The 27,962-nt window shown below is 41.9% G+C and overlaps 1 protein-coding gene across 11 annotated transcripts in view; it reads right to left on the minus strand.

The window, feature by feature from the left end:
- Positions 1 to 11,691: 11,691 nt before the first annotated feature.
- kirrel3b (kirre like nephrin family adhesion molecule 3b) overlaps positions 11,692 to 27,962 on the minus strand; it is a 140,594-nt gene continuing 124,323 nt past the window's right edge. For 2 of the 11 annotated variants that reach the window (XM_068318230.1, XM_068318228.1), the window contains exons 10-16: positions 22,862 to 22,962; positions 21,260 to 21,458; positions 19,641 to 19,748; positions 19,084 to 19,167; positions 18,487 to 18,596; positions 17,752 to 17,838; positions 11,692 to 16,207 (exon numbers count right to left, since the gene is read on the minus strand). In XM_068318230.1, the coding sequence (XP_068174331.1) occupies positions 15,746 to 16,207; positions 17,752 to 17,838; positions 18,487 to 18,596; positions 19,084 to 19,167; positions 19,641 to 19,748; positions 21,260 to 21,458; positions 22,862 to 22,962 (1,151 nt within the window). In that variant the 3' untranslated portion in view covers positions 11,692 to 15,745. Of the gene's footprint in view, positions 16,208 to 17,751; positions 17,839 to 18,480; positions 18,597 to 19,083; positions 19,168 to 19,640; positions 19,749 to 21,247; positions 21,459 to 22,861; positions 22,963 to 27,962 lie in introns of all 11 variants that reach the window. The other 9 variants (XM_068318229.1, XM_068318227.1, XM_068318235.1 and 6 more) reach the window with 6 other exon arrangements.

Below are 27,962 nucleotides of genomic sequence, written 5' to 3' on the forward strand. Positions count from 1 at the left end.
CAATGTCACCTGAAGGTAAAGAAACTGCAGCGGCAGCATGTATAGATACGTCATACCATCAGAAAAAGTGGTACGTCCACAAATGAGGACAGTTCTCCTCTTAATGATGACCTGGACGGAATTCTGCGCAATCAATCATCAAGTACAGAGAGGCACTGCCCTTATAGATGATGACGACAGGATGTAGGTATGTCCTGAAAGGTTCTTTACTGCACTTAAAAAAAAGGCAATGTGAAGCCAAAAGTGACCGGATCAAATGTACACGATGCAACATGAACAAGAACAACCCCCCCCCCAGATTCCAGAATCAATGAAAGCTTGGTTCACAGTGACTCTATAATTGACTTTGGTCCAGCTGAAGCTCTACGGTGACAATATAACATGCTGTAATAGAATCTGGTGCGTGTAACAATTTCCCTCTTTCTATAATTAACTAAAAAATGAGCTCTTCCTGTGTCAGTTTGAGGACAGGTGAGTCACGCTGGCCAACCAGCCGCTGTGTACCCGACCGCCCACGGCACCTCTGTCTTCATTCCGCATGGCTGAATCTTGAAGATGCCACTGAACATTAAGGATGATCTCACTCACGCTCTACAGCTGTATGTTCTCAGTCACTGCCCGGCTCTCTGTACCGCAATCCAGGACACACTGGGAAAGGCTTCACAAATGGGAATGAGCAGGTGTCACTTTAATTATGTGTCCTCTCCGTGGAAACCAAACAGGCTCAACCAGGAGACGGCAGCTTTTAATTGTCTTTCGTCTTCTAGGTGAAACACAGCGACAGTGCCATCGCAGGCACCTGCAAATATAGGTGGACAATATCTGCTAGTCGACACGACTCCTGGGATTTTAATTACAAGGACCCAGGGAGTGCGCTCCCTCTGCTTCACCCTTGCATATGTTTTACTTCCCTCCCTTGCACAGCCCATCTGCCGAGATAACATCAGGTTCACAGGTATGAGTCCGCTCGGGTAACACCACCTCCATCAGGCCAGAGTCGAGAGCGGCAGATCGCTCATCCTATATCAAATCCACTTGAAATGAGGTCAGTCGAGCCTCAGAAAGTATTTTCCTTATCTTAGCATAGGTGACTGGCAGCCTAAAATGAGTCAACATTGCAACTTTGAATTTCTGCAGCTCTTTTTTGAGCCAAAAAAAAAAGGAGGCAAATAAACTAGTTTGCCGTTTTCCTCCATACTGGAATGGCACCAAGACTAAATCAGTAAGCCACATCCTGGCGTCTCCATATAGACAGTATCAGAATACATCTGTAGATCCTCCTCACTCTGAGTTTTCGTCAGCATGTGGTTGAGTTTTCACACCATGGATTTGATTGACATTTTCATCCAATTATCCTGCTAATTATCTCGCAAACAACAAACGTCTCCACTCACAGCTTCTTTTGACCGGAGAGAACAGACTGGTGAGAATCAAAGCTAATCCTTCCATGTGATCTACCCTAGTTTCATGTCATCGCCATGCTGATGTGACATTGTCATTTGTCAGGTTCTCATTCAATGGTGATCTAGTTATACCACCATATATAAGACATGTAAAAAAATCGGTTTAAGGTAAGATCTTGCACTTTCAACATCCTAACTGCAGGAACTATATTCGATGCATATCATTCAGCGACTATAGTAAAATTTAAATGTCATGTACATGCATGATGAATCAAGATTCTCATCTTTTTTAATACACCATCAGTGTAGATTCACTGATTATCTGACATGTTTAAACAGCAGAGCTTGAATGAAAAATGTGCTGCTGCCTGTGAATTACCTCTCCTGGGGGAGTGCTAATGCAGATTGAAGTGTAGATAAGGATAAGGAATGTGCATGGAAGAAATGAGTATTAGCAATGTCAAGGAGAGAGGGACACAAACACCCCATAGACACACCTCGCCAAATGTAACTGGTCAAGTGGAACATTTTGAGCCACTAAAGTTTTGTTGCTTTACGGTTTTCCAGACACAGGAGACAGATTTTCTTCAGCGACATCAGGTCCAGCTAATTGAAAACACCCCTTATGGCCGCTAGAGCAATTTAGCATCGCAGAAGAGCATTTCAGTTGCTAAAGATGCAAAAGGGAAGTGTAGCCTTTACAGGAGATAATGAATTATGCTATTTTTTTTCATAGCAGCAGCCAAGGGAATCGCAGCAGAGCGTGCTCATTCTCGGGACACGGTTGAAGCGTGTGGATGAGGCTCTCTGGAATCATTCGACATGCCAATTATTTCAAGTTAATAATCAGCTGTGGTGAATACGCTGGTCAGTTATTAGGATATCTTTTGAATTCAGGTCACTCTATGGTTGCTAATAGTGGAATTGCTTCTCGTTTTATACTTTCTATGTTCTGTATAATGAAGGACACCTGTTAAAATGAAAATCCCAGACCTATGACTTCCTGGGGTTTTACTTGTCCACGAGACAACAGAACGATTTTTTCCTCAAACAACACAAGTCAAGAGAGGGAGTTCTTTTGTCAGGCAATTTCAGCTTTCATTTTCCAGAAGATTTTAATCCAAAAATTCTAGAGTTAAAGAAAGATGTATGGCCAACAGTGTGCTTAATCTATACAGGCAGTCCTCAATTTATGGACATTCAAATTATGAACATTCGGAGATACGAAAAAACATGTGATGCTATGCAGTATACTTGTTTCAGACGAGTATCCGGTACAGATAATGCATTTTTGACGAGTACGAGCATACTACGAGCGAAACTCGAAGCATGAACGAGTCAATACTCTAGTCAATAATTATGCTCGTTCATTCATTTTCCTGACCGTTTCATCCACGTGCGCGGGTCACGGGGAGCTGGAGGCTATCCCAGCTGGCATAGCTGAAGGAAAATCCTCAGAATTGACTGTCTTCATGCTCACTGATTGGCCAGTCACACACAGCGCCCGCCCCTCCCTACAGAGACACTACAGAGACACTCTTCCCCACTCTCACACACACAGACATTGACTGATCTCTCTGTGCGTGGCTTCACTGTAGCTCACGTTGGTCTCCTTGCCTCTATTTCGGTCTGTTTAAGGTAACTTGGTGAATTTGTTTCTTGTTTTGTTTTGTTGCACGTACGCGGTGCATTTGACCAGACAGAGCTTAAAACTGCTCATGTTGCATCGGTCGGAATAAATCTGACATTTATCCTTTTCAAATACGTTGTGTTCTTTGGCCCGACAAAAGGCTGCCAGACATACTGTAGATGCGCAAAGATTCCCAACGTTGGGAATTAATAATCATGAGATTTTTAGCAAGTGTCCTTATAAATCAAAGGTATCTTAACACATGTAAAATAATAACACATACTCTATGTAATATTTCACTCCTCTTTTTCCACATATTCTCTTGTGTTTGTTTCTTTAAGACAATAAGCTGATGAACCCTGACTTTTCCTCATTCTGATTCACAGGATTCTATCTCAGGAGAAATGTTGCAGCATTGCCCTAAGTGCGCGGCAAAGTAAGTTTCGCCTATCACGAGAAAGATTACTCTAATATTTAACACACAACAGCCAAGAAACTCTCACACGAACACACAAACAGAGATGGTTTGGTAAATACGCCGTTCAGATGCCTTTAGTTGAGATGCTTAATTTAGTAAACGGTGTTGATGCGAGACATGAAGGTCAATTGAAATGTCTGCTTACTCAATTTAAAAGCATGCACACTTGCAGTAAAACCTGAACAACAAGGATGGATTTCTGTGTTTACCAGCATGTGGCATACTTTCACCTGTAGGAAAAGGTGCTTATACTTGCAGAGAATGAAATGAGAGAAGCTGGTGGGAAACAAATGCATCAGATTCTGCCTCAAACTCTCTGCCAGTCTCTGCTGACTTCTTTCCCTGGTGAATTTCTATTTACTGTGAAGGACTGCGCTCCAGACTTTTTGGTCAGATAGAGCAATGCTCCATTTTCTGCCTACTTCTTCCAGCTCTCCAGTTTGCTCTTAATTCATTTCTAGGATTACAAGGACTCCTCTGGCTGTATTGAGTTTCAGGTCTTTGGGCTCGACAGGTATCGCTCTCAGACCGCTTGCCTTCACCTCCTCCTCTCTGGTTTTGAATTAGTAGATGTTCTTCAGGTCTGATAGTGTCGCCTCGAACTGTAGATATTGGATTTTCTCCCTCAAATTCCCCAATCCTACATCTCAAATATAACAGCGGATTGCCTCGGGGAGGCATGTGTGCGCGAATGTGTTTGTTTGCATAATGGGATGCTTGCCATGATGTTGTTCACCATGTCAATGTGCAATAAAGTCAGGATCTTGGCCCACATAGAAATCCAATCAATAATGCTGTACTTGATCATGATCCAATTTTCATGCTGTGCCTACCTAACAGTAAGTACAATAGCTTTTTGAGTTTACTGGCTGAGGCTTCACTTGTTTTTAGCATGTGGGTTAAAGGAATGCTCTTCCGTCAGTAGTAGCAGGCCAGTAGAATGTCTTGTCAGCAAGGCAACAAAACAAACTAATTTCTTAAAGGTCAGAGAAAGCATGAAGTGTTCAGAGAGGTAGCGAGGCAAATGCAATATATCAATCAATGCACCTCAGAAAACTTTGCAGATCTCAAACTCTTATGAAAAAACATGTTTGTGTGATTTTCTCCCAGGCCTCTAAAATGCAAGATGACAACACTGACATCTTCACACCACAATAATAATGATGCAACTGCCGGCATGTCAATGTAAGCCCTCTGGAGTTAAAGCCGGTGGTAGAGAATTACATTATCACATGATTTAATGTCAAACTGAGTTGTGTGGATTGCTATGGCGCAAATACCAAACATGTTTGTTTTTTTTTTTCCAAGACAAATTGACAATTTTCCGACATATCCCAACAGCTGGTTTTCAAATGGCTATGTGGTTCCCAGGTGGGTTTGCAGTGGTTGTGTGTATTCATACTTGACATACCATGTTCATTTTCCCCTTTCACTTAACATAGTATATAACTTTTATATGCATATAAAACATTAGGCAAGTTACAAGCCTGAAGTCTACGCCAGAGGGATTATCATAAAAACGCTGCACCCAAACCGGTCCAAAACGCCTCATCACTATCTGTTCATCTTTACGTCCCTAAATCTTCTGGGCCATGATGTAACACAGCATCAACTTCAACAGTTCCATCAAGGAATGGCTTGATGGAACTGTTGTATGAAGATGTGGATGGCATGTCACTGTCACGACTATGTAGCAGAGGTAATGCGCAGTCAGTTATTCCAAAGGATTTCATGAATCTGTGGAAGGTAAGATGTTTTATTAAAATAAATCTGGATCCTCATCGAGTTTGCGTTTTAGTCATAAACTCATAAACTACTGATTTTAAATGCTGGGAGTGGGTTTTGTTGCTGTGAAGGTCAAAGAATTAGGTGGTGTTACTCACGGCTTATCAGAAAACAGTGAAGGTACTTTCTCCGGTTTCAATATGAGTGCATCGTAAAACCACGTTCAGTTTTCTTTTCTTTTCTTTTCTTTCACATGGATTTTTAAAGAGTTTCTCTTTTCACTTCACCTCGGCTATCCTTCCAATGGGAGTTTGAGAAAAAGTACTTTTGCTATTGAGGTTAAATTAGTGGAAATATATATATATAAAAAAGCTTAATTAATTATATTAAAAAAAAGTTGATACAAACTTCCACACTGAATGAAACTGTAGATAAAAGAATGACAAAGCAGGAGATAATCAAATAAGGGGGTTCTTTGGAGAAAATTGCTCCTCATGGATGAAACAGTTTATAAAGTATTTGACTCCCAAATCCCTTATTTTCCTCATTATTATCACAGATGGAGGTAATCTTCAATCACCTAAGTCTTTGCTCTGATTACACTTGACATTTTGCTGAGGGTCAAAAAGTGTCTCTGCATATGCAAATGGCTTCCAAAATGTCTTCATTATGCAAATAGAGCACCAAACATTTCAGCCTCTGGGACAAACAATCACAACATATGACTTGTTTTATGTGATGACATGCAAAATACATGTGATTGTGCTGTTACGGGATTGTACATCACAGTTTTCTGCAACCCCCCCCAAAAAAAACAAACAAACAAACAAACAAACAACCAAAACAAAACAGCAGTGCTTCTGTTATTTTTATGAGCTTTTTAGAGAAGGAAAGCTTCCAGTAGCTCAAAACATGTTGAGTGAACCATCATTGATAGACTGATGGAGGAAAATGTGCTGTCATTGGTTGTTAACACAGGGGGGCAGTGTGGAATCACACTCTCTGAGTGACGTCCTCACGAACGAGTCTGTGTTTATCTGAGCAGAATGTACGCTCGTCTTTGATATCTGATCCTGGAAGTTTGATCCCTGCCATTATCTCCGATGTGTCATTTTCACTTTAGCCTTAACTCGGTTTCTTGTTGTTGGCACAAACACACATGTCATCATCAACCAAGAAAAGAACAAACAAAATAAACAAAGAAAACAAGAGAATAAAGTGTGTATTATTGCTCCATGGTTTCTTCCCTGAGATATTTCTTGTTTTTTTGCTCTCTGTTTGCCTAATTAGTGCGTTTCATCACACATAATGCCATCACAGACAGTGTTCTCTAATATGAATGCTTTACATCTGGCTGACCAGGAGACACTTTGAGGGAATGTGGGGCTCATTAGAGAAATGACTCATTGTTTTCTGTCCTTCCTCCACTCCTTCCTCCACTGTCGACATGGTCACAACCCCCTGGGCTGAGCCCCACATCCTCCACGCTTGTGTGAATAACTCAATAACTCCCATTCTTGGTGCAATTAAGCCATTATTACACCCTCCGCTGGACCTCACGCTTCGGGGTGAATTGCAAGGGGCTGAAAGGGGGGCCCAGCCTGACCCCCCTCCCCATTTTGTCCACTGTGAATCCTTGGCCACACGTAATCATGACCCATTTTGCACTTCTAACACACAGACGGTCCCCCCCCCCCACACACACACACTCGTGGCATGTACGCTCACGCTGAGATTGCCGTCGCCTCCGTCCGGTGTGGCGAAGAACACGGCATCAAGAGTCATGTCAGCGCCGGCAGCTGTGTGACGGGCGCAACGTTGGCGGTTGTTCAGCCATGCATCGGGTGGGGGCAGGGTTAGCATCATTAGATGTCGGGAGGGTGGCGTGCACCCACATCTCCCCCTGTCTGTTTCTTTTACCCTTCTCCACCCGAGCTCTGCGGGAAGGAAGCCATCTGCCCATTGCCAGTCATCCAAGGCTGCAAGAGTGTCAGCGACACTTTGCACTTTGAGCTCATCTACCATCCGCCCACCTCTTCCCTTGCAAGCAGGATGAAACCAGAGATCCGCTTCTGACCATCTTAAGCATTTCCAACTTTTTCAGCCGGCTAGTTAAGTCACAGTTCCCTTAGTTTTTTGCAGCTGTTCTCTTCATTCACCTCCCTGAGTACTGTTGTGACACGCTCTGCTCCGTCAGATCAAACGTTCCCTGTGTGCAGTAAAGAGAATCTCGAAAGATAGAAAGGCTTTGAGTAAACTTTGCTGTGAAGTATCAACTCTGGAAACCTGTGAGAGCCCGAGAGTTTGTTAGCGCAAGAAAAAGCAAGCCACTCTAAAATGCTTTATCTGTGTAATAAACCATGGGAATTGAGTCAATATTTGTGTAAACAGATCCATCCCAGGCTGATCAGCGGGAAGGCAAGAAAAAACCCCAAACCCGATTATCAGAGAGATAACTCCATCCCCCCCTACGTCCAAGGTTTTATAGTTCTATATTCTAGCTCTGGGAAACTCATTTCACTTCGTTAACAGATGTAAAGGTCATCATCGCCTTTCATCAGACATCCATAAACAATCTTTTATTTGGATTTAAAAGGATCAAATGGTGTATAAAAGAAGCTCACGCTTTAGAAACAATCGCTAATGTATTCCGTAAGAAACTTTCCCTGCGTCCTATTAATATTTATGCTCACTAACATTTTCCTGGATGCTTCCAACTCCGAGAGACGAGTGAAACAAATAGACTCACGATAGAAGAGAGGCACACTCTAAAATGTCACGTCTGCGGGCCGTTCCATTTGTTTTCAATGCACACCGAATAAAAAGCAATTTAAGAACTCCAGCCGTTAGAAAGCGCCCTCGCCGCTGAAGTGAAAACCGAACCTTAATTAGGAAAATGATGATTGCTTTTTTCGTGTGTACTCGATTTACTATCCAAATGGTCAAGGCTGTTTTTTCATTCGCCGCCCTCGGACAATTCATACACTTCAGCCCGTCTACATTTGCAAAATGTCAACATGCCAGAGATTAAATTAAAGCAGGTCTTTGCAAAAGAAGACACATCTATCACATCATCCCTGACAGAAGATTAACTGGCTGACATTTCTCTCCAGTGAATTGACACAATGGAACCCGATCGAGACGATTTTCAGACAACAAAGGCCCGTCGAGCACGTGCTTGCCCGACGGAGAATATAATTAAGTCAAATATCTGCGTCGCACTGTTGTACCCGCAGAACTCCACACGAAAACACATTTTCTTTTAAAAACTATTGTTTGCTGTTCAAATGCCAAAGAGGCTTCTGCTGAACTTGTCATTTGAATCAATGTGACCATAAATCAAAAAGATCTCAGACACGATTGTGAGCGATCAGGCGTGTTTAATGATACATGCCCCCCCCCCCCATGCTTCATGCAATTCTGCGGCCTGAATAATTAACAATCTGATGTAGAAAGCTAACATTTGATCAATCCAGACCATTGTGTGAGTCTAGTCAACAGTGGAGGTACAAACAAGAGCAAACCTTAACACAGGAAAAGGTCATGGGATCAATAATTCATTTAAGATGCTCCCCGGGATTGACTCTGCAGTCGCCTTGTAATCAGGAGGGGAGATTTATTTATCTTAAGCAACTTTAAATCCACAGTTCAGTGGAAAAGCAGAAAATAAACAAACCAAAAAAAACCAACAACACAAAAAAACATCGCACCTCCCCGGTCGATTTTCAGCGTCCTCGTAAGGCTACGAGATTGTATTTTATTTACCCCCCAGGAGCCAGCGAGGAGCAACTCTTTAAAAAAAACCCCCCAAACAATTCAACTATGGACTAAGCATCCATTAAAGAAACTTAGTCGAAGAAAAGAAAAGGATTAAAAGCTTTACACTTTATGTTTGCTGTGCACGACTGCTACTAGGCAAAACGAGAGTGTGGGTTTTTTCCGTTTGCTTGTTTTAAATTCATGCGGTGAGATTATCTTAGCTAATCTTTGGGTTTGTTTGAGCCACATGTGACGAGTTGTTGCAGGTATTACATCAAAAAATGCTCATTTTACTGATTCGTGTAATTATTGAAATGAAACTCCCTCCCTGTCAGACCTTGCCTTGGGTTGTTTTCACACATCCATCATTTAATTAACAAGTCGGTCCACCTGTATGGAGCTCACAGCACAGGATGTGACTAATTCACCGACATAACCGCCTTATTTTAAAGAGGCGGTCCCGCTGTGCGGAGACATCCAGAACCTATGTGGGCTCAAACGTAAACCTGCCTGGTCTGACAGATTTAAAGAGCAACTAATCAATGGCATTTTCAAGTTTGACGTAGAAACTAGAATTTCCCAAAAATTCGGAGTGATGACATGAGGATGTTGAGAACACGAGCCCCCCCCCCCCTTTTCCTCATTCATCTCTTCCTTCCCTGATGTGTGGTTAATGGATAGGGTTTAAATTACTTTAGGGATCCTCAGCGAGATTCCATATTCTTCCAAAAAGACAGATGCTGGTTGAACGAAATTTCCTTTGAAACAGCTGTCTAATAAACAAATGACTATAAAGGAGGCATTTCATAGTCAATTGCGTCAAAGGAGCTGGAGTGCAGAGTTTTGTTTCAACATGTCACGCTGTTCAATTTTCATCTCGCTATTAGACCATATGGTTTAGAGTTTGGCGCGTAAACAAGTTTGACTGACATTCTAATGTGGCTGTCAAAGTCGAGAAAAATAGGTCTTTTTTTTATTCGAATGTAAATGTTGGCAAACTTAGCGCTATAAAGCTAAGTATACAGGCAACCAGTATACGTTATACTCCCACCTATTTTTTCTGTCTCCATGCAAATACCTGCCTGAAGACAATTTTGCAATCGTCTGCAGCAAATGCTTAGTCGGCCATCCTCTCTAAATTCTTGCCTTAAATTGGATCCCAAATGCAATTATCTTTCAAGGTAATTCATGAAAGAGTCGTCGGCTATAATTGCTCATTATGAAGGGATGCAGTGTCATTTATGTGTCATTTTGGAACAATACTGTATACCTTGGATGGGATGAAGCCCGTGGGGAGCAAAGCAAGCTTTTTTCACATTGTCATGAGAGGCAGGGATGAATGATTAGTGCCTTCCAATAACCGGATCCACGGAGAGCGTTTAAAGTGGTACCATAAGCAAATGTCTGGCCTAGATCTGTTTAGTAATGAGTTGGATCTCTATGATTAGTGAAATCCATCACAAATGGCACTATTTGTGTAATGTTTGCAAAACATTTAAAAAAAAAAATTCAGCACGGAAAGCTCTTCCAGGAAAATTATGTTCTTGGCAGATGATCTCAATATCAAGACCAAACTGGCTGTAGCCCTCACTTTCAGGCAACCTCATGTAGGCATGACAATCCCTTTGTCTGAGAGGTAGGTTTTTTTTATTTTTTTTTATTAACAAAACGATTCCTTTTTTGCCCCTAAAACCTCACAGTGTTCACAAATCAAAGAACAGTTTCTGGTGCAGGACTTCAAGAAAGCTACTTTTCCATGCAGGCTGCAAGTGGTTTAATCCAGCAGAAGAGTAATTGCCCTCGCATTGTGTTCGCTCCATTCACAAGGGAATTTAAATCACTTTTAAGTTTCGGTTCTGTAGGACTGGAGTCAGCGCTGGAGACAAGCTGAGGTGTTTACGTGAAGTTCATTTAATTTGGACTAAGACTGCAACGGTCCTATTAATGGATTAAAGGGCTGCTGCTTGCAAATGCAATGTGAATCTGCTGACTGCCAAGGCAAGTATTGGAGGCGAGGGAATAAACAACAGTCTGCCCGCTCTTAACAAATACTGTAAAGTATGCATGAGCCAGGCACAAAGTACTCACTGGGCCTAATGAGAGACCAATTGAACATCAATGGGGCAGTGGCGGGTGAATCAGAAATGCCACACGGTGATTGTTGGATGCAGATGTAAATAAGATGCAGTGCTATTAATGGTTTATTGATGTCAGGCTTCAACTTTAAGGGTCTGAGGAATGAAAAAATAAAGTATATTAAAATTTACAGAATTCTATATTTATTCATTTTTGCATAAGTGTGTTTCAACCTGCCGTAACAAGTACATTTCCCAGTTTGGGATCAATATAGTACATATACTGTAAGTCTGTGATGAGAATCTAAAAATGATGCAGGGAGATGGAACTTGCTGAGAGTATGATGATCATCAAAATTTGATAATGTTTTTCTGAACTTATTTATGCTTTATTATCTTCATCACAGATACGATGCCGCGCTTCAAATGTCATGTCTTAGTGTAGTAGCTCTCACCATGGCATTAATGGAGTCATACTTTCTTTTAGGAACACATCATTTTTCATACAGCCACTTTTATATGATAATGAAGACGTCCTTTACGTCTCCATATACAAGTGGTGGTGAAAGACAGCAAAGCAACATCAACGCAAACTCAAACAGTGTTTTTATTCTCCAAATATACAGAGCAAAAGCATCATAGATTCACAGACCAGTACATTTAAAATACAACCAGTTGTCTTTCTTTTTTTTGTTTGTTTTTGTTTTATTTTTTTTGCTTAGATACAGAGGGCCACTGCCTGAAAATAGTGGAATTTACATGTTTTTTTCATTACAGTTATGTTTATGGATCACTACTTGTACAAACTCTTAAAATGACCTTGTAAGTTAAGCGTGTCAGACCTGCATCAAGTAGCATTTGCAAACGGCTTTGCATTATTTGCAGCGTGGAGCGATTCGGCCAATCGCAGGTAAGTGTCCTCATTTGACTTTCAAATGCTTTTTCTGTGAGTCTTTCAATTTTCCGTGACTTATCGCACACAGCACGCCGTAAACCACATGCCACAGACTCCTGTCGTGACCCGTGGGCTAAAGCAAACTGTGGATCATTTGCAACTGCTACTTAGTGGAGGCGCCTGGTTTTCCCTTACAGTTCTTTGTTATTAAAGTACTAACAAGGTATTGATCTGTAGTGAAGAAAAGAAGAGAGAGAGAGAGAGAGGATCAGCGATAGCGTTTCGACCAAAGAGAAGGGGTTTTATGGTCAATTCACTGTTTATAATGATGCCCTCACTAAGGTGTTCCATCACCTGTTGCGCATTGGGTAAGACTTCATTTGGTCTCACATGAAGCATCCTTTCTAGACATTGGGAATATATTGATCGTATTGATGGTTAGTCAAATCACATTAGTATTACACAATAAATAACTGTAACAGGCGACCAAAGAATACTCTCTTCCTGCTGCTTGCCTCACCTTCATGACCGTACGAGGCCAGTTTTAACCATCTGTGACTCGCGGACCACACCCCCGTCTTCCACTCTAAAAGGGTGGCTTTGTTTTACAAGGGGGAAAAGGGCAGCAACCTCCTTGTAATTGCTCTGTGTCTTTGTGTTTGTTCATCTGTTGCGCGCTGCTGGCATCTGCGTGGCGTTCGCTGCCAGGACCAGCCGGAGAGGCGTCTGCAGGTGAACAGGCAGACCCCCCTTCCCCCCCACAATCACCCCCACATGGGCTTTGATTCCTACGGACTGACACGGCATTAACATCCAGCCCTACTCTGATGGCCAGTGTAGCTGCTGCCATGGGGGGCGGGGGGTGGGACAGAAGGCTAGCCTATCAAATATTTATCTGTTTGCTGTGCGGCGTTCAGATTCTCTGGCCTGGGAAAATGCATTATGTTTGGATCAGTGCAGAATCTGTGTCCTTTAAAGTCAAACCAGACCCGTTGGATGGGAGAGGGACTTTGTTTTTGTTTTTTAAGAGGAGACATGCTTCAGTTTCGAACGGCGAGCAATTTCCTCCCCCGTAGATGAATATTACCCTTAATGTATGCACGTGATGCTTAATATTAATAGATACGAAAATTGAATCTTGTGCAATCGCGAGCGAGATCACGCTGTCATAGGAGGATGCAAGGGACAGATTTCATCCTGCCTTCATAGATGTTTAGAAATATGAATAACAGTCGTCGTGATGGCAAATGCAATATATTGCTGGGCATCTGGGCATCTCTCAGAAGAAGAGTAGAGGATATAATAACGTCTCACTGCATTCAACTTCAAAGCTGTACCAGCTTAGCTTCCCATCCTATAGCCCCCCCAATGTGCACAGAGTTGTCCCCAAGAGATCTGGAGGGTGGGGGGGGGGGTGGTTGGAGGGAAGGGGACTGGCTCACTCAAGCCTTTCATGTAATTTTCTAGAGAAACAAGTGAGGTTGATGAAAAATTTTTGGAAGGGAAACAAAGAGGAAATGATTGTCTGTCGTCTGTTTTGATGCCATGTGGATTTGTTGAGCTCCGACATAATGAAATCTGACTGAGAGAGAAAGAAAAGCCAGGAAGAAAAAATTATATACAGAGAAAGACAAAATTAGAGATTTATATACAGGCTGTTAAGTGCCAAACTGGATTATCAGCGTTGAAACAGGGCTTTTTGTCTTAAGCTGTACCATGGGCGCCAATCCATTTGTAAAATTAGAGTCCAAACTACTGTTACTCAAGTGAAAAGCTCCATCAAACGCTTTGAATATAATCACATGTAAAGTGCTTAAAACAACAACTTGGAAAAGTCTTGCATGTTTTTTTTTTTTTTGTTGGTTTAGATGGAAATCTCATCGTTTTAGGCTTGATTCATCCCAGATGTCTGCTCTGGCGCGGTAGACACTGAAAACTAAGATGCTTTCTGAGATTCATGACAATCTAATGTGCTTTCTGTTACGTTTAGGCTTAATTTGACAAAACAGAAGTGATGTTAACATTGTAATGGTCTGCTATTATTTCCCAAGTAACCCTCTATACCCTTCCACGAACAACTTCCATATAACATTTTTCACAGTTTGGCTGGAACTGACGTCATAAGTCAGCAGGATAGATCAGGCTTTCAATCCAACGTGACATCACATATGATTATTAGTATTGATTAATGTTGCCCTTCACATGGTCAAAGACTGCTTAAAAGCAGGAATTGGTTTAATAACATATGTTTGTTGGGTTCACATTGACTAGAAAACCCCCCATTCGTTTACTCAACATGCGCGATGCATGCTGCCAATACGCTTGTAGACGAAGTCAAATCGCTGCTCTCTGTCTCTACTCTCAACAAAAAAACAAATACAGCGTCAGTGACTAAATAATAAATCCAGTTTCATATGTCACATACAGTGCTGAATAGAAAAAAAAAACCCCCAAAAAAACAATGCACTTTAAAAAACGCCAGTCACCATCAGCTCCACTGTTAGCCGTAAATAAACAGCAGACGGCAAAATAAAAGCACATTTTTAATTTGCTTCACGTTTCCCGTGTTGTCCGGCACGATGGCGGGTGCGTCCGCAGTCCAGACGCTCCGGCGTCAGTGGTGATATTGACAATATGGGGAAACCGCACATGAAGAAGCTCGGCTAAAATATGTTTACAATTCATTGAACAGGTACCCCTCAAGTGTATGGCTGATCATCTGTTGCCTGTGCAGGAGAAACTCACAACCCACTTTCCGGACAGTGTTTCTCGGAGCCGGATCTGGAGCGAGAACACGACACAGGGCCCAGCTCGTGTTTCCCCCACATCAAAGTTTGTGTTGACAAGTTGGACGTACCCTCGAGGCTGGGGTAGATATGGACAAGAAGAGGCGCTCGTGTCTCATTAAGAGTCGTCCATGAGGAAAAAATACAGAAATTAGACGCTAGAAAAGAAATTACAGTCGCGTATGTACACTGATATTCTTTATCGCTGAGTGTCACAGTAAAATAATGACTCAGGCTTCTAAATGAGCTCTCAGCCCTCACCCCCCCTCTTTATCTGCTTAGCTCCGTTGCCCAGATAGCGCTACGGGGAAGGGAACAGACGTTCTTTCAAACATTCTAGACGTCAGCGGGCACATGGAGAAAGTTTCCCCTCCACCTACACAGGCGACCAGTTTTTAACAAGAAATCTTCACGTCCAGTGTTTGAACAGAAGGTGGTGGTGGGGGCCAGAGTTATCACTTTAAGACCTACGAACCACATGCACATTTGGATTTTGTGCTGAAAGAGAGCAGCAGGACTCTGACTCACTTTCGTGCTGTTTGACTTGAGCTTTTATGAGTGACAATCTCCAAGAAGGCAAAAAAAAGGGTCTTTACCAGGGCTGATTGTCACACACACTGTAGGCTTTGTGGTATTCCTGCCTTTCTGCATAATCCAAGAACTGACAAATTCCAAACTTGTGTTGTCACCGTGTTGGGGAAAAAACCTCTCTGTAGCATGATTCTGATTACAGGTTTAAAAAGATGTTTGACGGGCTAAGCAGGAGGGAAATGTAAGGCTTCCTGTTCCACTTTTTTGGGACGTAGAGAAGTCTAATCAAGTCACACAGTGTGTTAAACCAACCAGCCCCCATGCATCCCCCCTGGGTGTCCAGGCAGAACGGAAGCATCACCGCTTCAGGGGCATCTGGGAGCCCATTCCTTCACAGTTTCATCAATCCTGGCTGCTTGTAGCATCTCATTCAAAAGCCACCCTCCTTGCCCCCCATCAGCGGTCAGACGTGGGTCTGCATGCGCTTCTGGAGCGGCCGTGTGAGATCTGAGTTCTGCGAGGAGGACTGGGAATAGTGGGAAGAGGAGGAGGCTGATGCCTTGCTGTCTTTGTCGAACTGCACGTAGCCGTCCGGCTTACTGTAGCTGCTGACGCTGCTGTCGCACTGCGTGTCGATGAACGAGCTGGAGTCGCTGAGTGAACCGCGCTGGAACTCCCGCTCGCACAGCTCGATGGAGCTGCTGCCCATGCCCAGGACGAAGCGTTGGCTATAGTCGTACAGACGGTTGGGACCTGCTCCCAGGGTGGAGTAGATGTTGGTGAAGGACATACCCGTCGGTACCCGCTGCTTGCCTAGGGTACCAGTGTTGGTAGGGTTCCTCACCTCGGTAGACTGATTTCCAGCCATGGTAGGAGTGTGGTGCTCTTTAAACGTGTTGACACTGTAGTAGCCATTTGTTGGATCCTGTTAAAAACACGGGAAATATAATGGTTAGTATTGTTTTCTCCTCCGGAGGTCATATTTAATGCTTGTTTTTCCCGTTTTTTTCTATTTTTCAGCAGGATTACGGCAAAACTAAAGCAGGAATTTTGGTAAAACTCAGAGGAACGCTGGCAAAGGAAGAAGCCGGTGCACTTCAGAGCAGCGCCGAAACCGAGGATGATGATACGAATGATTTCTCACTCCCAATCAGTCGTATTTAAATCAGCAGGATGAGAACGGGAGCAGAGCTGATGACAGAAAATCCGCAAATCAGAGGCATAAAGACGTGTTATCTGATTGTTTCACAGCAGTTATTCTCTAAATGTCAAATTATCACATCCACACCTCCACGTGTCTCTACGGGGAGGTTTCGCCTTCCTCACTTTTCTGTGAATTCAGAAGAAATGCACACCAAGCACACACCTGCAGCTCTTGACATCTACGACACGGCAAGAGGGCCGAGAGCAAAGCAGCAATATAACCTCCCTCGGTATGGTTTTTAGCCTGTGATCTGCCCTTGCACCCCCGCACACTGGCATGAGCTGGGGGCTACAAGCCCACTGCCAAAGGTTGATGCAGAGAAACGTCCACAGCATGGCGAAAGAATAAGAAGAACAAGACAGCATTCAACAAGCCGCTTTAGATTTCAGTACATGAGCTGTAACGCTGCGCTCATGGCACTGCCAAGGGGTCTAGTTTGAGGACATTTGCGTATTTGTGTTTTAACAACGTCCCGAGAAAGGATGTGAATGTCAGGCGGGGTCAGAATGCTGGTAAATCCCACAAGAGGAGAGCTCATAAAGGGAAAGCGAGAGCGACAACCTGGGAGGATCATTGTTGTGGTTGTCATTATCAGACAGCTGACAGGTAGATTGTTTACATCAGGTCTTTATCTTGTTCAGTGCCCCCCTCCCCTGCCCCCTCATACTCTCATCTCATGCTCCCCAACTATGATCAAAATTTCCCCAGAGAAGGGAAAGTATACAAGAACAACACGACGGGAATGCATTCCGATGAGTGTTTGTGTGTCCGGGTGAGATGGATGAAGTGAGTCCAAATCATTTTGATATGATAAAATAACAAAAAGTTGTTCTATAGCAAACATGTATAGTTGAAAATTGTGTTTTCATAGCGCAAATGGATTGGAAACGCTGCAGAGACAAGAATCACCACATCTAAAAAACACCCAGCATGTCTCCCTGTCCAACACGTTTTTGTTTTTTTTTAAAACCAATTAATATTATATAATTAACACTGTAACTAACTTAAATAACAGCTCAAGGGGCAACAAGCTTCGTTTTTTTTTTTTCCCACTTACCTTTGATAAGAGACTTATTAATAAAAATCCGACTTGAGTAATTTTGCCTCTGGAATTCTGGATCCTTGCAAAATCCCATAAAGCAGCAGAGGGATTAATGCTTTTCAGCTATTTTTGGTGTTGAAGACCACCCTCTGCCCCAGAGGCTCTCTCTCCCTCTCCCCTTTTCCTTTCGTTCTCTCACGCTGCCATCATTCAGGAGTTGTACCTTAATGTGCTGATATTCCTTCTCTTCCTCCTGTAAAACCTCCAGCTGCTTCAGAACAGACTCTTGCTGAAACTCTCCTCGTTCAACCTGCGTGGAAAATCAAGCAGAGGATGTGAAACTCTTTCCCCCCCCATCAAAATAAAAAAACGACATTTTCTGAGATGGAAGGATTTCACTTTCATCACCGGTTCTTCTCTTTAATATAGGACACGTTTCACCTTCACTTGGATTGGGAGAGAGCATTAATAATGTATCATTCAATATCTTTTATTTATCCTAACAAAATGCCTATTTGTAAGTTAGCTAAGCTCATTTCCCTGCGCTAACATCACACGTCGACTGTATTTTGAAAGAAAATTTAATCCAAAACTGCAAATAGCCCAGCCCCTCAGGGCAATCTGCACAGAAACCACGATACTGGTACAGTTCCAAAGAGGAAACAATTACATTATGTGTCCTGAAGGCATGTAGATGCAGAAATACACCCACTGTAGGATTACCCAGCATGCATCAGCATCTACATAGTCACAATGGGGTCTGTGCTGCTCATTGGGGGCTGGCATGATATGAATATATATATAGCACCTATGCCTCAACTACAATACCTTTATCCTCTTCTGTTTCCCATTTCACAGGAAAAGAAACCAAGGCCGGAAGTATAACAGAAACAGAGATTATAATTCTGAAAACACAAATAAGATGTGGAAAGTAATATGTTGAGACACTCACACTCACCATCAGCTGTTTCATGGAGGTGTGCTCTTCATTTTCGCGCGCTGCGTTGTGATCTTTGTGCACGATCTCCACTCGGATGTCATTTTTCGCTGACACGACTCCTTTCAGATCTGGCAGAAACACACGACACACACGGTTTTATTCCTTATATGTTGTTCAAGGTCAGCCAATCATTTTCAGCTGCAGCAATCAATAAGCAAGTGATCAGTGATGAAGGGGTTTATTAGGTAATTGCTGAGGATGAAGTATCATTTCATTTGAGACCAAGTAATCAGTAACTCGTCACAAGAGAATGCAATAATATATTGATTCCCGATATCCATGAACTAATAATCATTAGCTGATTAACGTATTAACATAGGAGGAAAGAACTTGCTAACCATTCATAACAAGTAATTTGTGCATTGTTTTAAAGTCACTTGATAAACCAATTGTTTAATAATCATTTAACATTTCGACTTTCTTATTACCCACATTGCAGTTTGCAGCATAAATAAACATTCTGCATACAGTACGTATGCAATCTCACAGTATTTCCAGGGTGGCTCACTCTATATGGGACAATGCTGATGATACTGTCATATAACAAAGTCTTACTTTCTGTCTTAATTTTGCTTGCAAGTTCTCTCTGGTGAGCACAGATGGAGACGGGCAGTGAGGGCATTACCAGGTGCGCTTCCTCTGTAGTATACAGACAATAGACATGCTGAAGGGACCAGTAGCACAAATTGGGTCTCGGATAGAGACAGCGACTCACTGTCTCTAACCTGAGTCACTTTAGCACATGGATGGATGGAACTGAAAGTAACCTCAAAAGCCTCAAAAGTGAATGCAGCCAGACTGAGATTGCATGAAATGAACCCTTGTTACAATCTGGCTATCTCTGCACCACACAAAGATGTCCATCTCTGTAAGTGATATCATCTTGAATTGTGACACCTTGTTCCAGTTATTCAACCTTTGTCAGCTGGCATTGTGTTGGAATAGCTACTTGAAATACCTGGAGGAAACCTTGAGAGCAGAATTAATTTTTTTTTTTTTTTGGTAAAACAATATTTGAAAAGATGGACATTTTTCTTGTCGTGCTCGGGGATGATATAATACTTTGACATGCATGCTTGAGCGGATCAAACGGGGGAGAAAAGGGGACGTACTTCTCTGGGCGCGAGTGCAGCAAAACGCTCCGATGGTACCCATGAGGACGATGACGGCCACAAAAGCCCCGACAGCGATGCCGATGATCACCGCCACTGGGAGAGACTCTGCAGAGAATAGGGGAGGAATGTTATTCTAGAATTAAATGCTGCAAACTCTTCAAAGGTTGATGGCACATTGAAAGAGACGACAAAGCATCATGGACCATCGGCCTTCTAGAGGAGGCCACCTTCCTATGGTACATATGTACCATAGTAACCTTCAAATCTCAGTCGATTGCTGAGGTTTTATTGCATTTAAGCGACTTTGACGTTGCACTTCAAGTACACGGCTACGCAATAAAAACACAGAGATTGACACAATCTGCACAGTAACTCTAAATAAAAAAGAAAATTCAAATGGAAAGTAGTTGGCAAATATTCTGTTACTGCTCCGGGTGAATATTTTCCTACTGTCTTATTATCCTGTTACCCTATCTAATAAGTCCTAATTTAAGATCATTTCAGCTGGCAGAAGAAGTTCCCTAAGAGCTTTCATTATCATCGAGCAGAGTGCAAGAGTGTGTGCATTAGTTTAAGCGTAATCTTGTTTGCTTCGGCAAGGATGTTGCATTCGCGACAAGATTAAACCTGCATCTATACGCTGCTGCGACGGTCCTCATTAAGGCTCGCTCTAATGATCTGAGTCACCGGCCCACGTTTATGACCTTCTCGCATTTTAAACAAATGAAAAACAACCGAGTGTGCTCCCAACGCCATTAAAGCCTATTTAATGTCTTCATTGATCAATGTCATTTTCATATAAGTAGCTTATAATTTGTAATTTTGTGATAAGTGGATGGAGAACATAGACTCCCCCCCACAACAGAGGGGAAAAGGTCATGTGGAAAAAGAAGTATTCATTTTTGAATCAAAATCTTGAATGAGAATTTAAAAAAAAGTTTATTATAAACAGTTAATTTCAGATTCAGGATTCAGTCTACGCTAAAGGTCGCTGGTTCAAATAACAGAGGAGTTCCACTTCACGTCATCCAGAAAAAATAATTTTTCAGGAATTTATGGGGCTCGTTATTACATTTACAGAACTGCACATCAAACGTTTCCGAATTTAGGCCATGCAATGCATTGCCACTACAGCTACGACATAAAAAGGCTGCAGTTTTATATTAAAATAAAAGAAAACAACAACAACTCAAAGACAACCTTTGTGATGTTTGCGTGTGTTTGAGTGTAAATACTGACAAAATGAAACACTAAATTCAACATAGTGATCCATCAACAAAGTCATGCTATATATACATGTTTTTTTTAACTTGTAATCATCAGTTATGCACACATGAAGACATTCAGGCACAAACAATCACAACACAATCACACCGGCTTTGCCATTTTGTAGAATTTGCTAAAAAAAACGAAGGATATCAGTCAGTCAGTCAGTCAGTCTTCAGATTACCACCACTATATCCGCCACAGCGGGTCACAGGGAGCCGGAGCCTATCTCGGCGGCATAGGGTGTGAGGCGGGGGACACTCCGGGCACGACGCCAGTGCACCGCGGACGAAGGATATAATTTAGTTTTAAAAAGGTAAAGGTGGAACTGGTCGAACCTTGGCTCCCACCTTGTTCCTTAAGGCGTATTATCTCCGTGTCAGAGCCAAAGCTGTTCCATGCCGTGCAGTTGTAAATGGTCTGGAAGTCAGCTGGGACGATGTTACTCATGGTCAGTGTGGAGATCACTCCTTCTTCTGTGGTGACAGTCTCTACGGTGTAGCGACCAGATGTTCCAGACTCCAGGACGGTTTCCTTCCATGACCATGCCTGGAAAAATATATATATTTTTGGATGCATCTGCTATACTTGTTTGTCTTTTATGTCTAAAATAAATGTGGATGATGTTAATGCAAATTCATGAGAACACGTGATATAAGAACACAGAAACAGTGCCAGTACAAGAGAAGTATGTCTGTGTGCAGAAGCAGCTTTTAACACATGGGATGAAAAGGTTCTTAAAACACTTTGCGCTGTGGTTCGGTTAACAACGTCGTGCTTAAAAATGTATTTGTTGTCCATTTCCTGCCATTCATCTCCGTTTGACAAGCTGCCATCTCACTGAGATATCTCTGGCATCTGCAGGCTAAGCTAATGTCTGGGTAGATAATTGCAAATTGCGTCTACTCATTGCACCATCATGTCTGAATTACTTTGCTTTTGGATTTTGGCTGAGATGGAAAGCAACCATTTGAGAAGTGATGCTCGCTGTGAAGTAAAGGAATGTAAGAGCGGCAAGCAAGAAACTCAGACCATGGAATAAAAGATTACGACAGCAAAAAGAACAAGAAGCAAAAACCAAAAACAAAAAACGCTCAAATGAAATCTTTCAAGTCTCTTGGTGTCTCTTCAAACATAACATCTAGATGTATGTTTTTGCAATGCATTTACTGGAAGTAAACATGACAGCTCTAATGAGAGAGTAATGGGAAAGCAGAAAAATAGATGTATCAATTCATGTAGGATTTATTTTTACGCAGCTGTGATAATGAGATGTGTTTATTACGACACTGTCATCAATTTTTTAAGCCTTCTTTTGGTGACGGTGACAATTCCTTTGCTGATTGTCAACCTACAAAGAAAATAATTCCTACATAGGATAAAGAACAATAAAGATTTTCGCTCAAAGGATAAATTTGTGTAGCTAGTGTTATAAAATGAATTTTACATGATTATGACTTTCTAAATTTGTCTTTCAACTGATGAAACCAGCAGCAGTTTCATACACCATCTCCAACAAATCTGAATATTTTGTCTTTAATACTGGACATCAATAAAATAAAACTCAAATAAGATGAAAAAGAGTCATGATTAACCGCTCATATATGCAAACACACACCCACGTTGTCACACACAATTTAATAGTAAAAGCAAAGCGGGCATTGAGAGTCGACTGTTTATATAAGGCCCATAAATCTTAATGGGAACAGCTTTAACAGAGCATAAGTGTGAATTAAATGAGAAACTCGGCACAGACTGTATTGTTTCATGGTCAAACTTTTCATATGAAAACATAGGATGGAGCTCATCCAATGGAATTTTTCATCAGATCTTTTGTTGCCTCGGTTGTTCGTGTGTGGTTAATTGATCAATAAATCAGCCTGACATCACTTTTTGGACATATAAGACCGCTATAGTATCTAATTTGCATTGTTCAGAGCGAATGTACTTACAATGCGGTCTGGAGGAGGTGTGCTTCGAATGAAACATTTGATCTGTCCTTTTTCTCCATGTAAGGCTTGCTGGGTCTGCGTACTGGATATAGTGGGTGGCCCTGAAAAAGATGAAACATAATAAAAAAAAAAAAAGAAACATGAAGGTGAGTCACAGCGATCCAAATATGAATAATTACATTAATTTTTTTGGTTGGGGTCACATGTTATTAAAATTCTTCTTCATTTCCAAGCAGTAACACCAGAAGTGTTCGACAACTTGGGATTTCTGAGTGAGGTTCTGCAGTATGTGCAGTCTGAACATGCCTCTGCACAGCACCATCTACCCAAGGACACACAAGCACTGAACAAAGGGCACAACTGGCGGCCGTGATCTTATTCGGGATCAAGGAACTGTTGATTTATAGCCAGCTTGATTACTCCCAGGAGATAAACATTGCCGGGGAGTGTTGCAGCAGTTATTTGAAGTGCATTCAGGACGACAAAAACGGAAAGAGGTGGGGAAAAAAAGCATTGTGTGGCGTTAGCACACATGTTGAGGTGTATCATTATAATCAACGTTCTTTCAGCGGATTAGACCATTTTAACGCAAAGGTGAGCAAATACAAACACGTTAAAGCCCAGTTCAGAAACAAAATCCAATGATGACAAAATGCTGTCGTTATATTTGTTTAAATTGTTAAAACAGAACCAATGCACTTCCTGACCATATACAAAAGTTTATCTTGAATTTTCATTGCAGTCGTGTATTACTTACTATCTGTGATGGTAAAAACACTGTTGTCTAGAGTTGGATGAAAAAATGAAGTCAGAACCAGGAAATGTTGTTTTTTTGGAGATTTAAAAATGCATATTTCAGCAGAAAACAAAAACAAAACACAAATCTGTATGGAATTACTTCATCTGAATGAGATGGAAACCAGGTTTGGCGCATCGACGTGGGCCGGAGATTAGGATCGTGACCAGAAAAACTCGGGTCGGGCTACGAGATCTCGCCTGACGAGGGCTGCTCCACCTAAACGACTGGTCTGCTCGCCATCTGGTCTGAAGGCTGTTCACACCAGGTGACAACCCTAATATGAGGACAAGATGTCACACATGACCCAGTTCTGTCTTTCAAGAGGATTTTCCCTTCGCGGCTAAAAAGCTCACCGCAAGCACAACATCAGAGTAGAACCGACGACAGATTTTCACACTCCATCATTTCATTTATCAGAAACTTTAAAACAAAACGTGTCGACTCAGTTAATAATCACACTGATTTGCAACTAATGCACAACTGTTTCGTCTCAGAACGTGTCAAAATATTTTCTTCGCTTGATTGATCTTGGACTGTTTGCATGAAACATGTTTCTTGATTTGCTGTTTCCGCCATCAGTCAGAAACGTCAAATTAAGACATTTTGACAAAAACAGAAGCCAACAAGATGCAGTCAGACATAAATCACCTCCGAGAGAATCACGTGGGCTTTCGACAGTTTTGTTCGAAATACAGGAACTCCACATCCCAAAACGATTTAGGATGTCGTAAATCTCTGGGTGATTTTTTCATTTGAGCCCTCGAGACACATTTCAGTTGTTAAAGTTATGCACAAACAGGCGTAATTGTTTTTCTTTAGATTTAAAGAAGAAGATTCTCACCAACAAAACAAGACAAGGACAGGTTTTTCATTTTTATAAGGCTCTCATAAAACTGTTTGAATCAAACATTTAGCATGTCTCCTGTGACGGCTAAGGTTAACATTGTGGGTCTCGGGGGTGGCAACAGAGGCAACTTCTTGATTAGTGAGACAACTGGATTCTCCTCCAACTTCCCTGCAAACTCCCGCTCTCTGCCATCTTTCTGACGATACATAATTGCAGTTTATTACCTGTCTCTTATTAAAATGAATTAGCATTTTAATGAGCCTATGCCAGATGGTGTCTTGGTATGCTACTGGAGGAGGCTGAAAGGCTGCAAAATGAATCCTGCAGACAATTTAGGAAAAAAAACCCAAAAAAACAACATACACAGGATGCTGTGTCGGTTTATCACGGGTTAGCCAACAAGGAGAGGCATCATTCAGATGTTGTGTGTGTGTGTGTGTGTTATAGTTAATGTAAGGATGTTTTAGGTGTTGCTCGCTTGTCTTGTGGAAGTTTACACTTTCTTTGAGCAAAAAAAATTGCAAATAAGATCAGTTCTGAGAGGAAAAAGAACCAGCGATAGCGACCGGGAAGGATCTATTGTATGGATCAGAGCTGCAAATGAGGTAGATAATTAGAAAGCTTTATCTCACTGGCTCAGCCTGGCTAGAAAGTGTGTATGTGTGTGTGTGTGTGCATCCATGTGTGTGACTAACACACATGTGATCCGAGTACAAGCACGTTGCAGTCTGGAGGTGGGTGGACCTACAACATCAGTGTTGTAGCACTGCAGCAGGGGAGGTAATCAAAATGTTGGGAGTAATGTTTTGCTCCTTCATTTGAGGAGGTGTGAACGCTGGAGCAGAAATCTGATTAAACAACACCAACATGGATGTGTGTAAAGGCCAGGGTTTACACCTCCTTCCCAAACTGAGATTACCTCTACCTATCTGGTCACCAGTATCCATCCGCGATGAGGAAATCATGTGCGACGAAGCTGTCGGCCGAGATCAATTCTTAATGTTAGCCCTTTAATTAGACGTGGAGATCGAAAACAATATTGACAGTGTTATAGTTGTAAAGATGTAAATATAGTCAAAACTCCGATAGCATGAGTGCAATCATTAAGAACGGGGTTAGTGAGAGTGACTGCTTTACTAATAACTAGCTTGTTATCTCCAGCCTATAGCAAATATTAAGGTAATTATTCTGCAGTTTTATTTCATCTACAAAATATTCAATTAATGTGATGTGAAGCAGTAATTACAAAAAAAGAATAAAAAAAACTTCATCAATTTTAATTGGTCATTTACTCATCGTATTTAATCTCTACAGAAACATGCTCTGTAAAATATACTGAAGGCTTTGACGGCCGTCTAAACATCTGGGACCAGAATGTTCTTTCTGCCTGTCTCCCTCTCCTCTCGCAGCGAGAGCCCCGATGTCTTCGCTTCACGCTGAAATACATTTACAGCCATAACTCAGGACAGATGGCACGGGGCGAAAAACACTCATCATCTTATTCTCCAGCCACAATTAGCTTTTTTATGCAATGTTCCAGATTTTTCAAGGAGTTCTGGGAATGCGGCTTTATGTCAGGCTTTGGAAACAGTCTTCAGCATTTGAGATTTGAACAGCAAACATAAATAACGATGGATTTGAACGATACTGCTGTTTTTTTGGATGCTTTGTGTATGGGTTACTTGAAACAGATACGCTGTCTCAGAAATGTACCGTCGTCGCCTCAATCATTTCAATCGGTGTTTTGTGCTCTCTACGTCTTCTTACAAACACTGATTTAGACATTGATCTGTACAACAATGGTAAAGGTTTTGGATCTTCTCACACTCTTTTTTTTTTAAAACAGGAAACAAATCAGGTTTATTTTTTCCACATTTTAAACACAGCTCCACGCAACAAGAAGTTAATTTCAAGTCTCGCGGATCCCATCTGACGGTTCCTGAATGCAGCTGAACAGATAAAATGTTCTGTATCGTTAATGCAGTTTTTCTCCTTCATTAATTTGCACTTTTCTTAGTGAATTTTATTTCCATTTAAAAGGAGGCTGGAATGCTAATTAACTGGACACATGAAGGCCGTCTGGAATGAGGAATGGTGGTAAAAAAAAAAAAAAAAAAAAAGGACCTATACCCAGTGCTCTGTGGGATATTGTGCGATTCTCTGGCCCTTCTTCTCCCTTACTGTGGTAATGGGCCCCCTCCCCCACTAGGCTGCCCGAGTCCTGTGCTTGTGCCGTTATACATACAGCTTTTCCCCAAAACACACACACACACACACACACATATAAACAAATGGCTGCACAGACACACTCACACGTGTGGATACATTAATTAATGTGCATTGCATGACTCTATGGTTATACACAAACTAAACCCTTTCAAGCACGCCAGATAACTTCTCTCCATTCCAACCTTCTTCTGCATGCCTGCGGAAAAAAATAAATAAAAATCATGCATAAATATGGCATACTATATAAATAATCCCATGCATGGATGTACACGGCGCCTCATCACGCATGTAGCCACTTGATGGCCGCATATGAAATGCCGCGGAGCTTACCATTCTGAAAATGTTTGACTGGAGTAAAGCAATACATATCCATTAGTGATTTAAACACAAACTGCCTCCCCCTGCTAGCTGTTTGATTATAATTAAATTACCTCCTTTCCCCAAGGGAAAAGCAGGAATCCTCATGTCACAGTGGGAGCTGATGACACATGATGGCAGAAGGAGTGACAAATTACCAACATGTGTAATTTAAATGATCGCATGAAGGAATCGGAATGCTGCAGATGAATGTGTCATTTCTGTTTTTTGAGGGGGGCGTCAATGTATTCCGGCTGGTCTACATGTGCACAAGTATTATCCGCACGGTGGTTGCCCCCCACAAAAGCTCGCTCATCTGTTTCGTTAATTATCTTGTCAGAATCAATGGACCACTGCTGGCGGTGAGTGATTTTCGCCTTGGATAGGTGAGGAGCGCTTGCGTTCATCTGTAGTCAGAAGGTGGCATAGGACATGTTGCCCCCCTCCCCCCGACACCCCTACCCTCCCCTCCTCAAAGCACTCTACCACATCATCCACAGCATTTGCACTTTCACAACTTTTGACAATCAGGAAGACCAGCTACGAAATGACCTCGCGTGTATTAGAGAAGAAGAAGATGAAGAAGACGGAGGAGAGGAAGGAGAGGAACGAGAAAAAAAAAAAGGAAGATGAATTTCAATTATTCAGAGGCGTTAATAAAAAAAAAAAAAGAAAGAGGATTTTGAATGTCAAATACAAATTCAGGCGGAGAGACGCAAGATGCCAAAAGGAAGAGAGGAGGAGGATATACACAAAAATAAAAACGAAGAGAAGACATCCAGACCTCGCCTGAATGAAGACTGCAGAGACTAAATAAACATGCCATTTCAGCTTTGTTGTATGTTTCCCACTGTGCTCAGAATTGTTTA

The sequence above is a fragment of the Antennarius striatus genome, chromosome 6 (genome assembly GCF_040054535.1).
Source record: "Antennarius striatus isolate MH-2024 chromosome 6, ASM4005453v1, whole genome shotgun sequence".
In the NCBI taxonomy this organism is placed as follows: Eukaryota; Metazoa; Chordata; class Actinopteri; order Lophiiformes; family Antennariidae; genus Antennarius; species Antennarius striatus.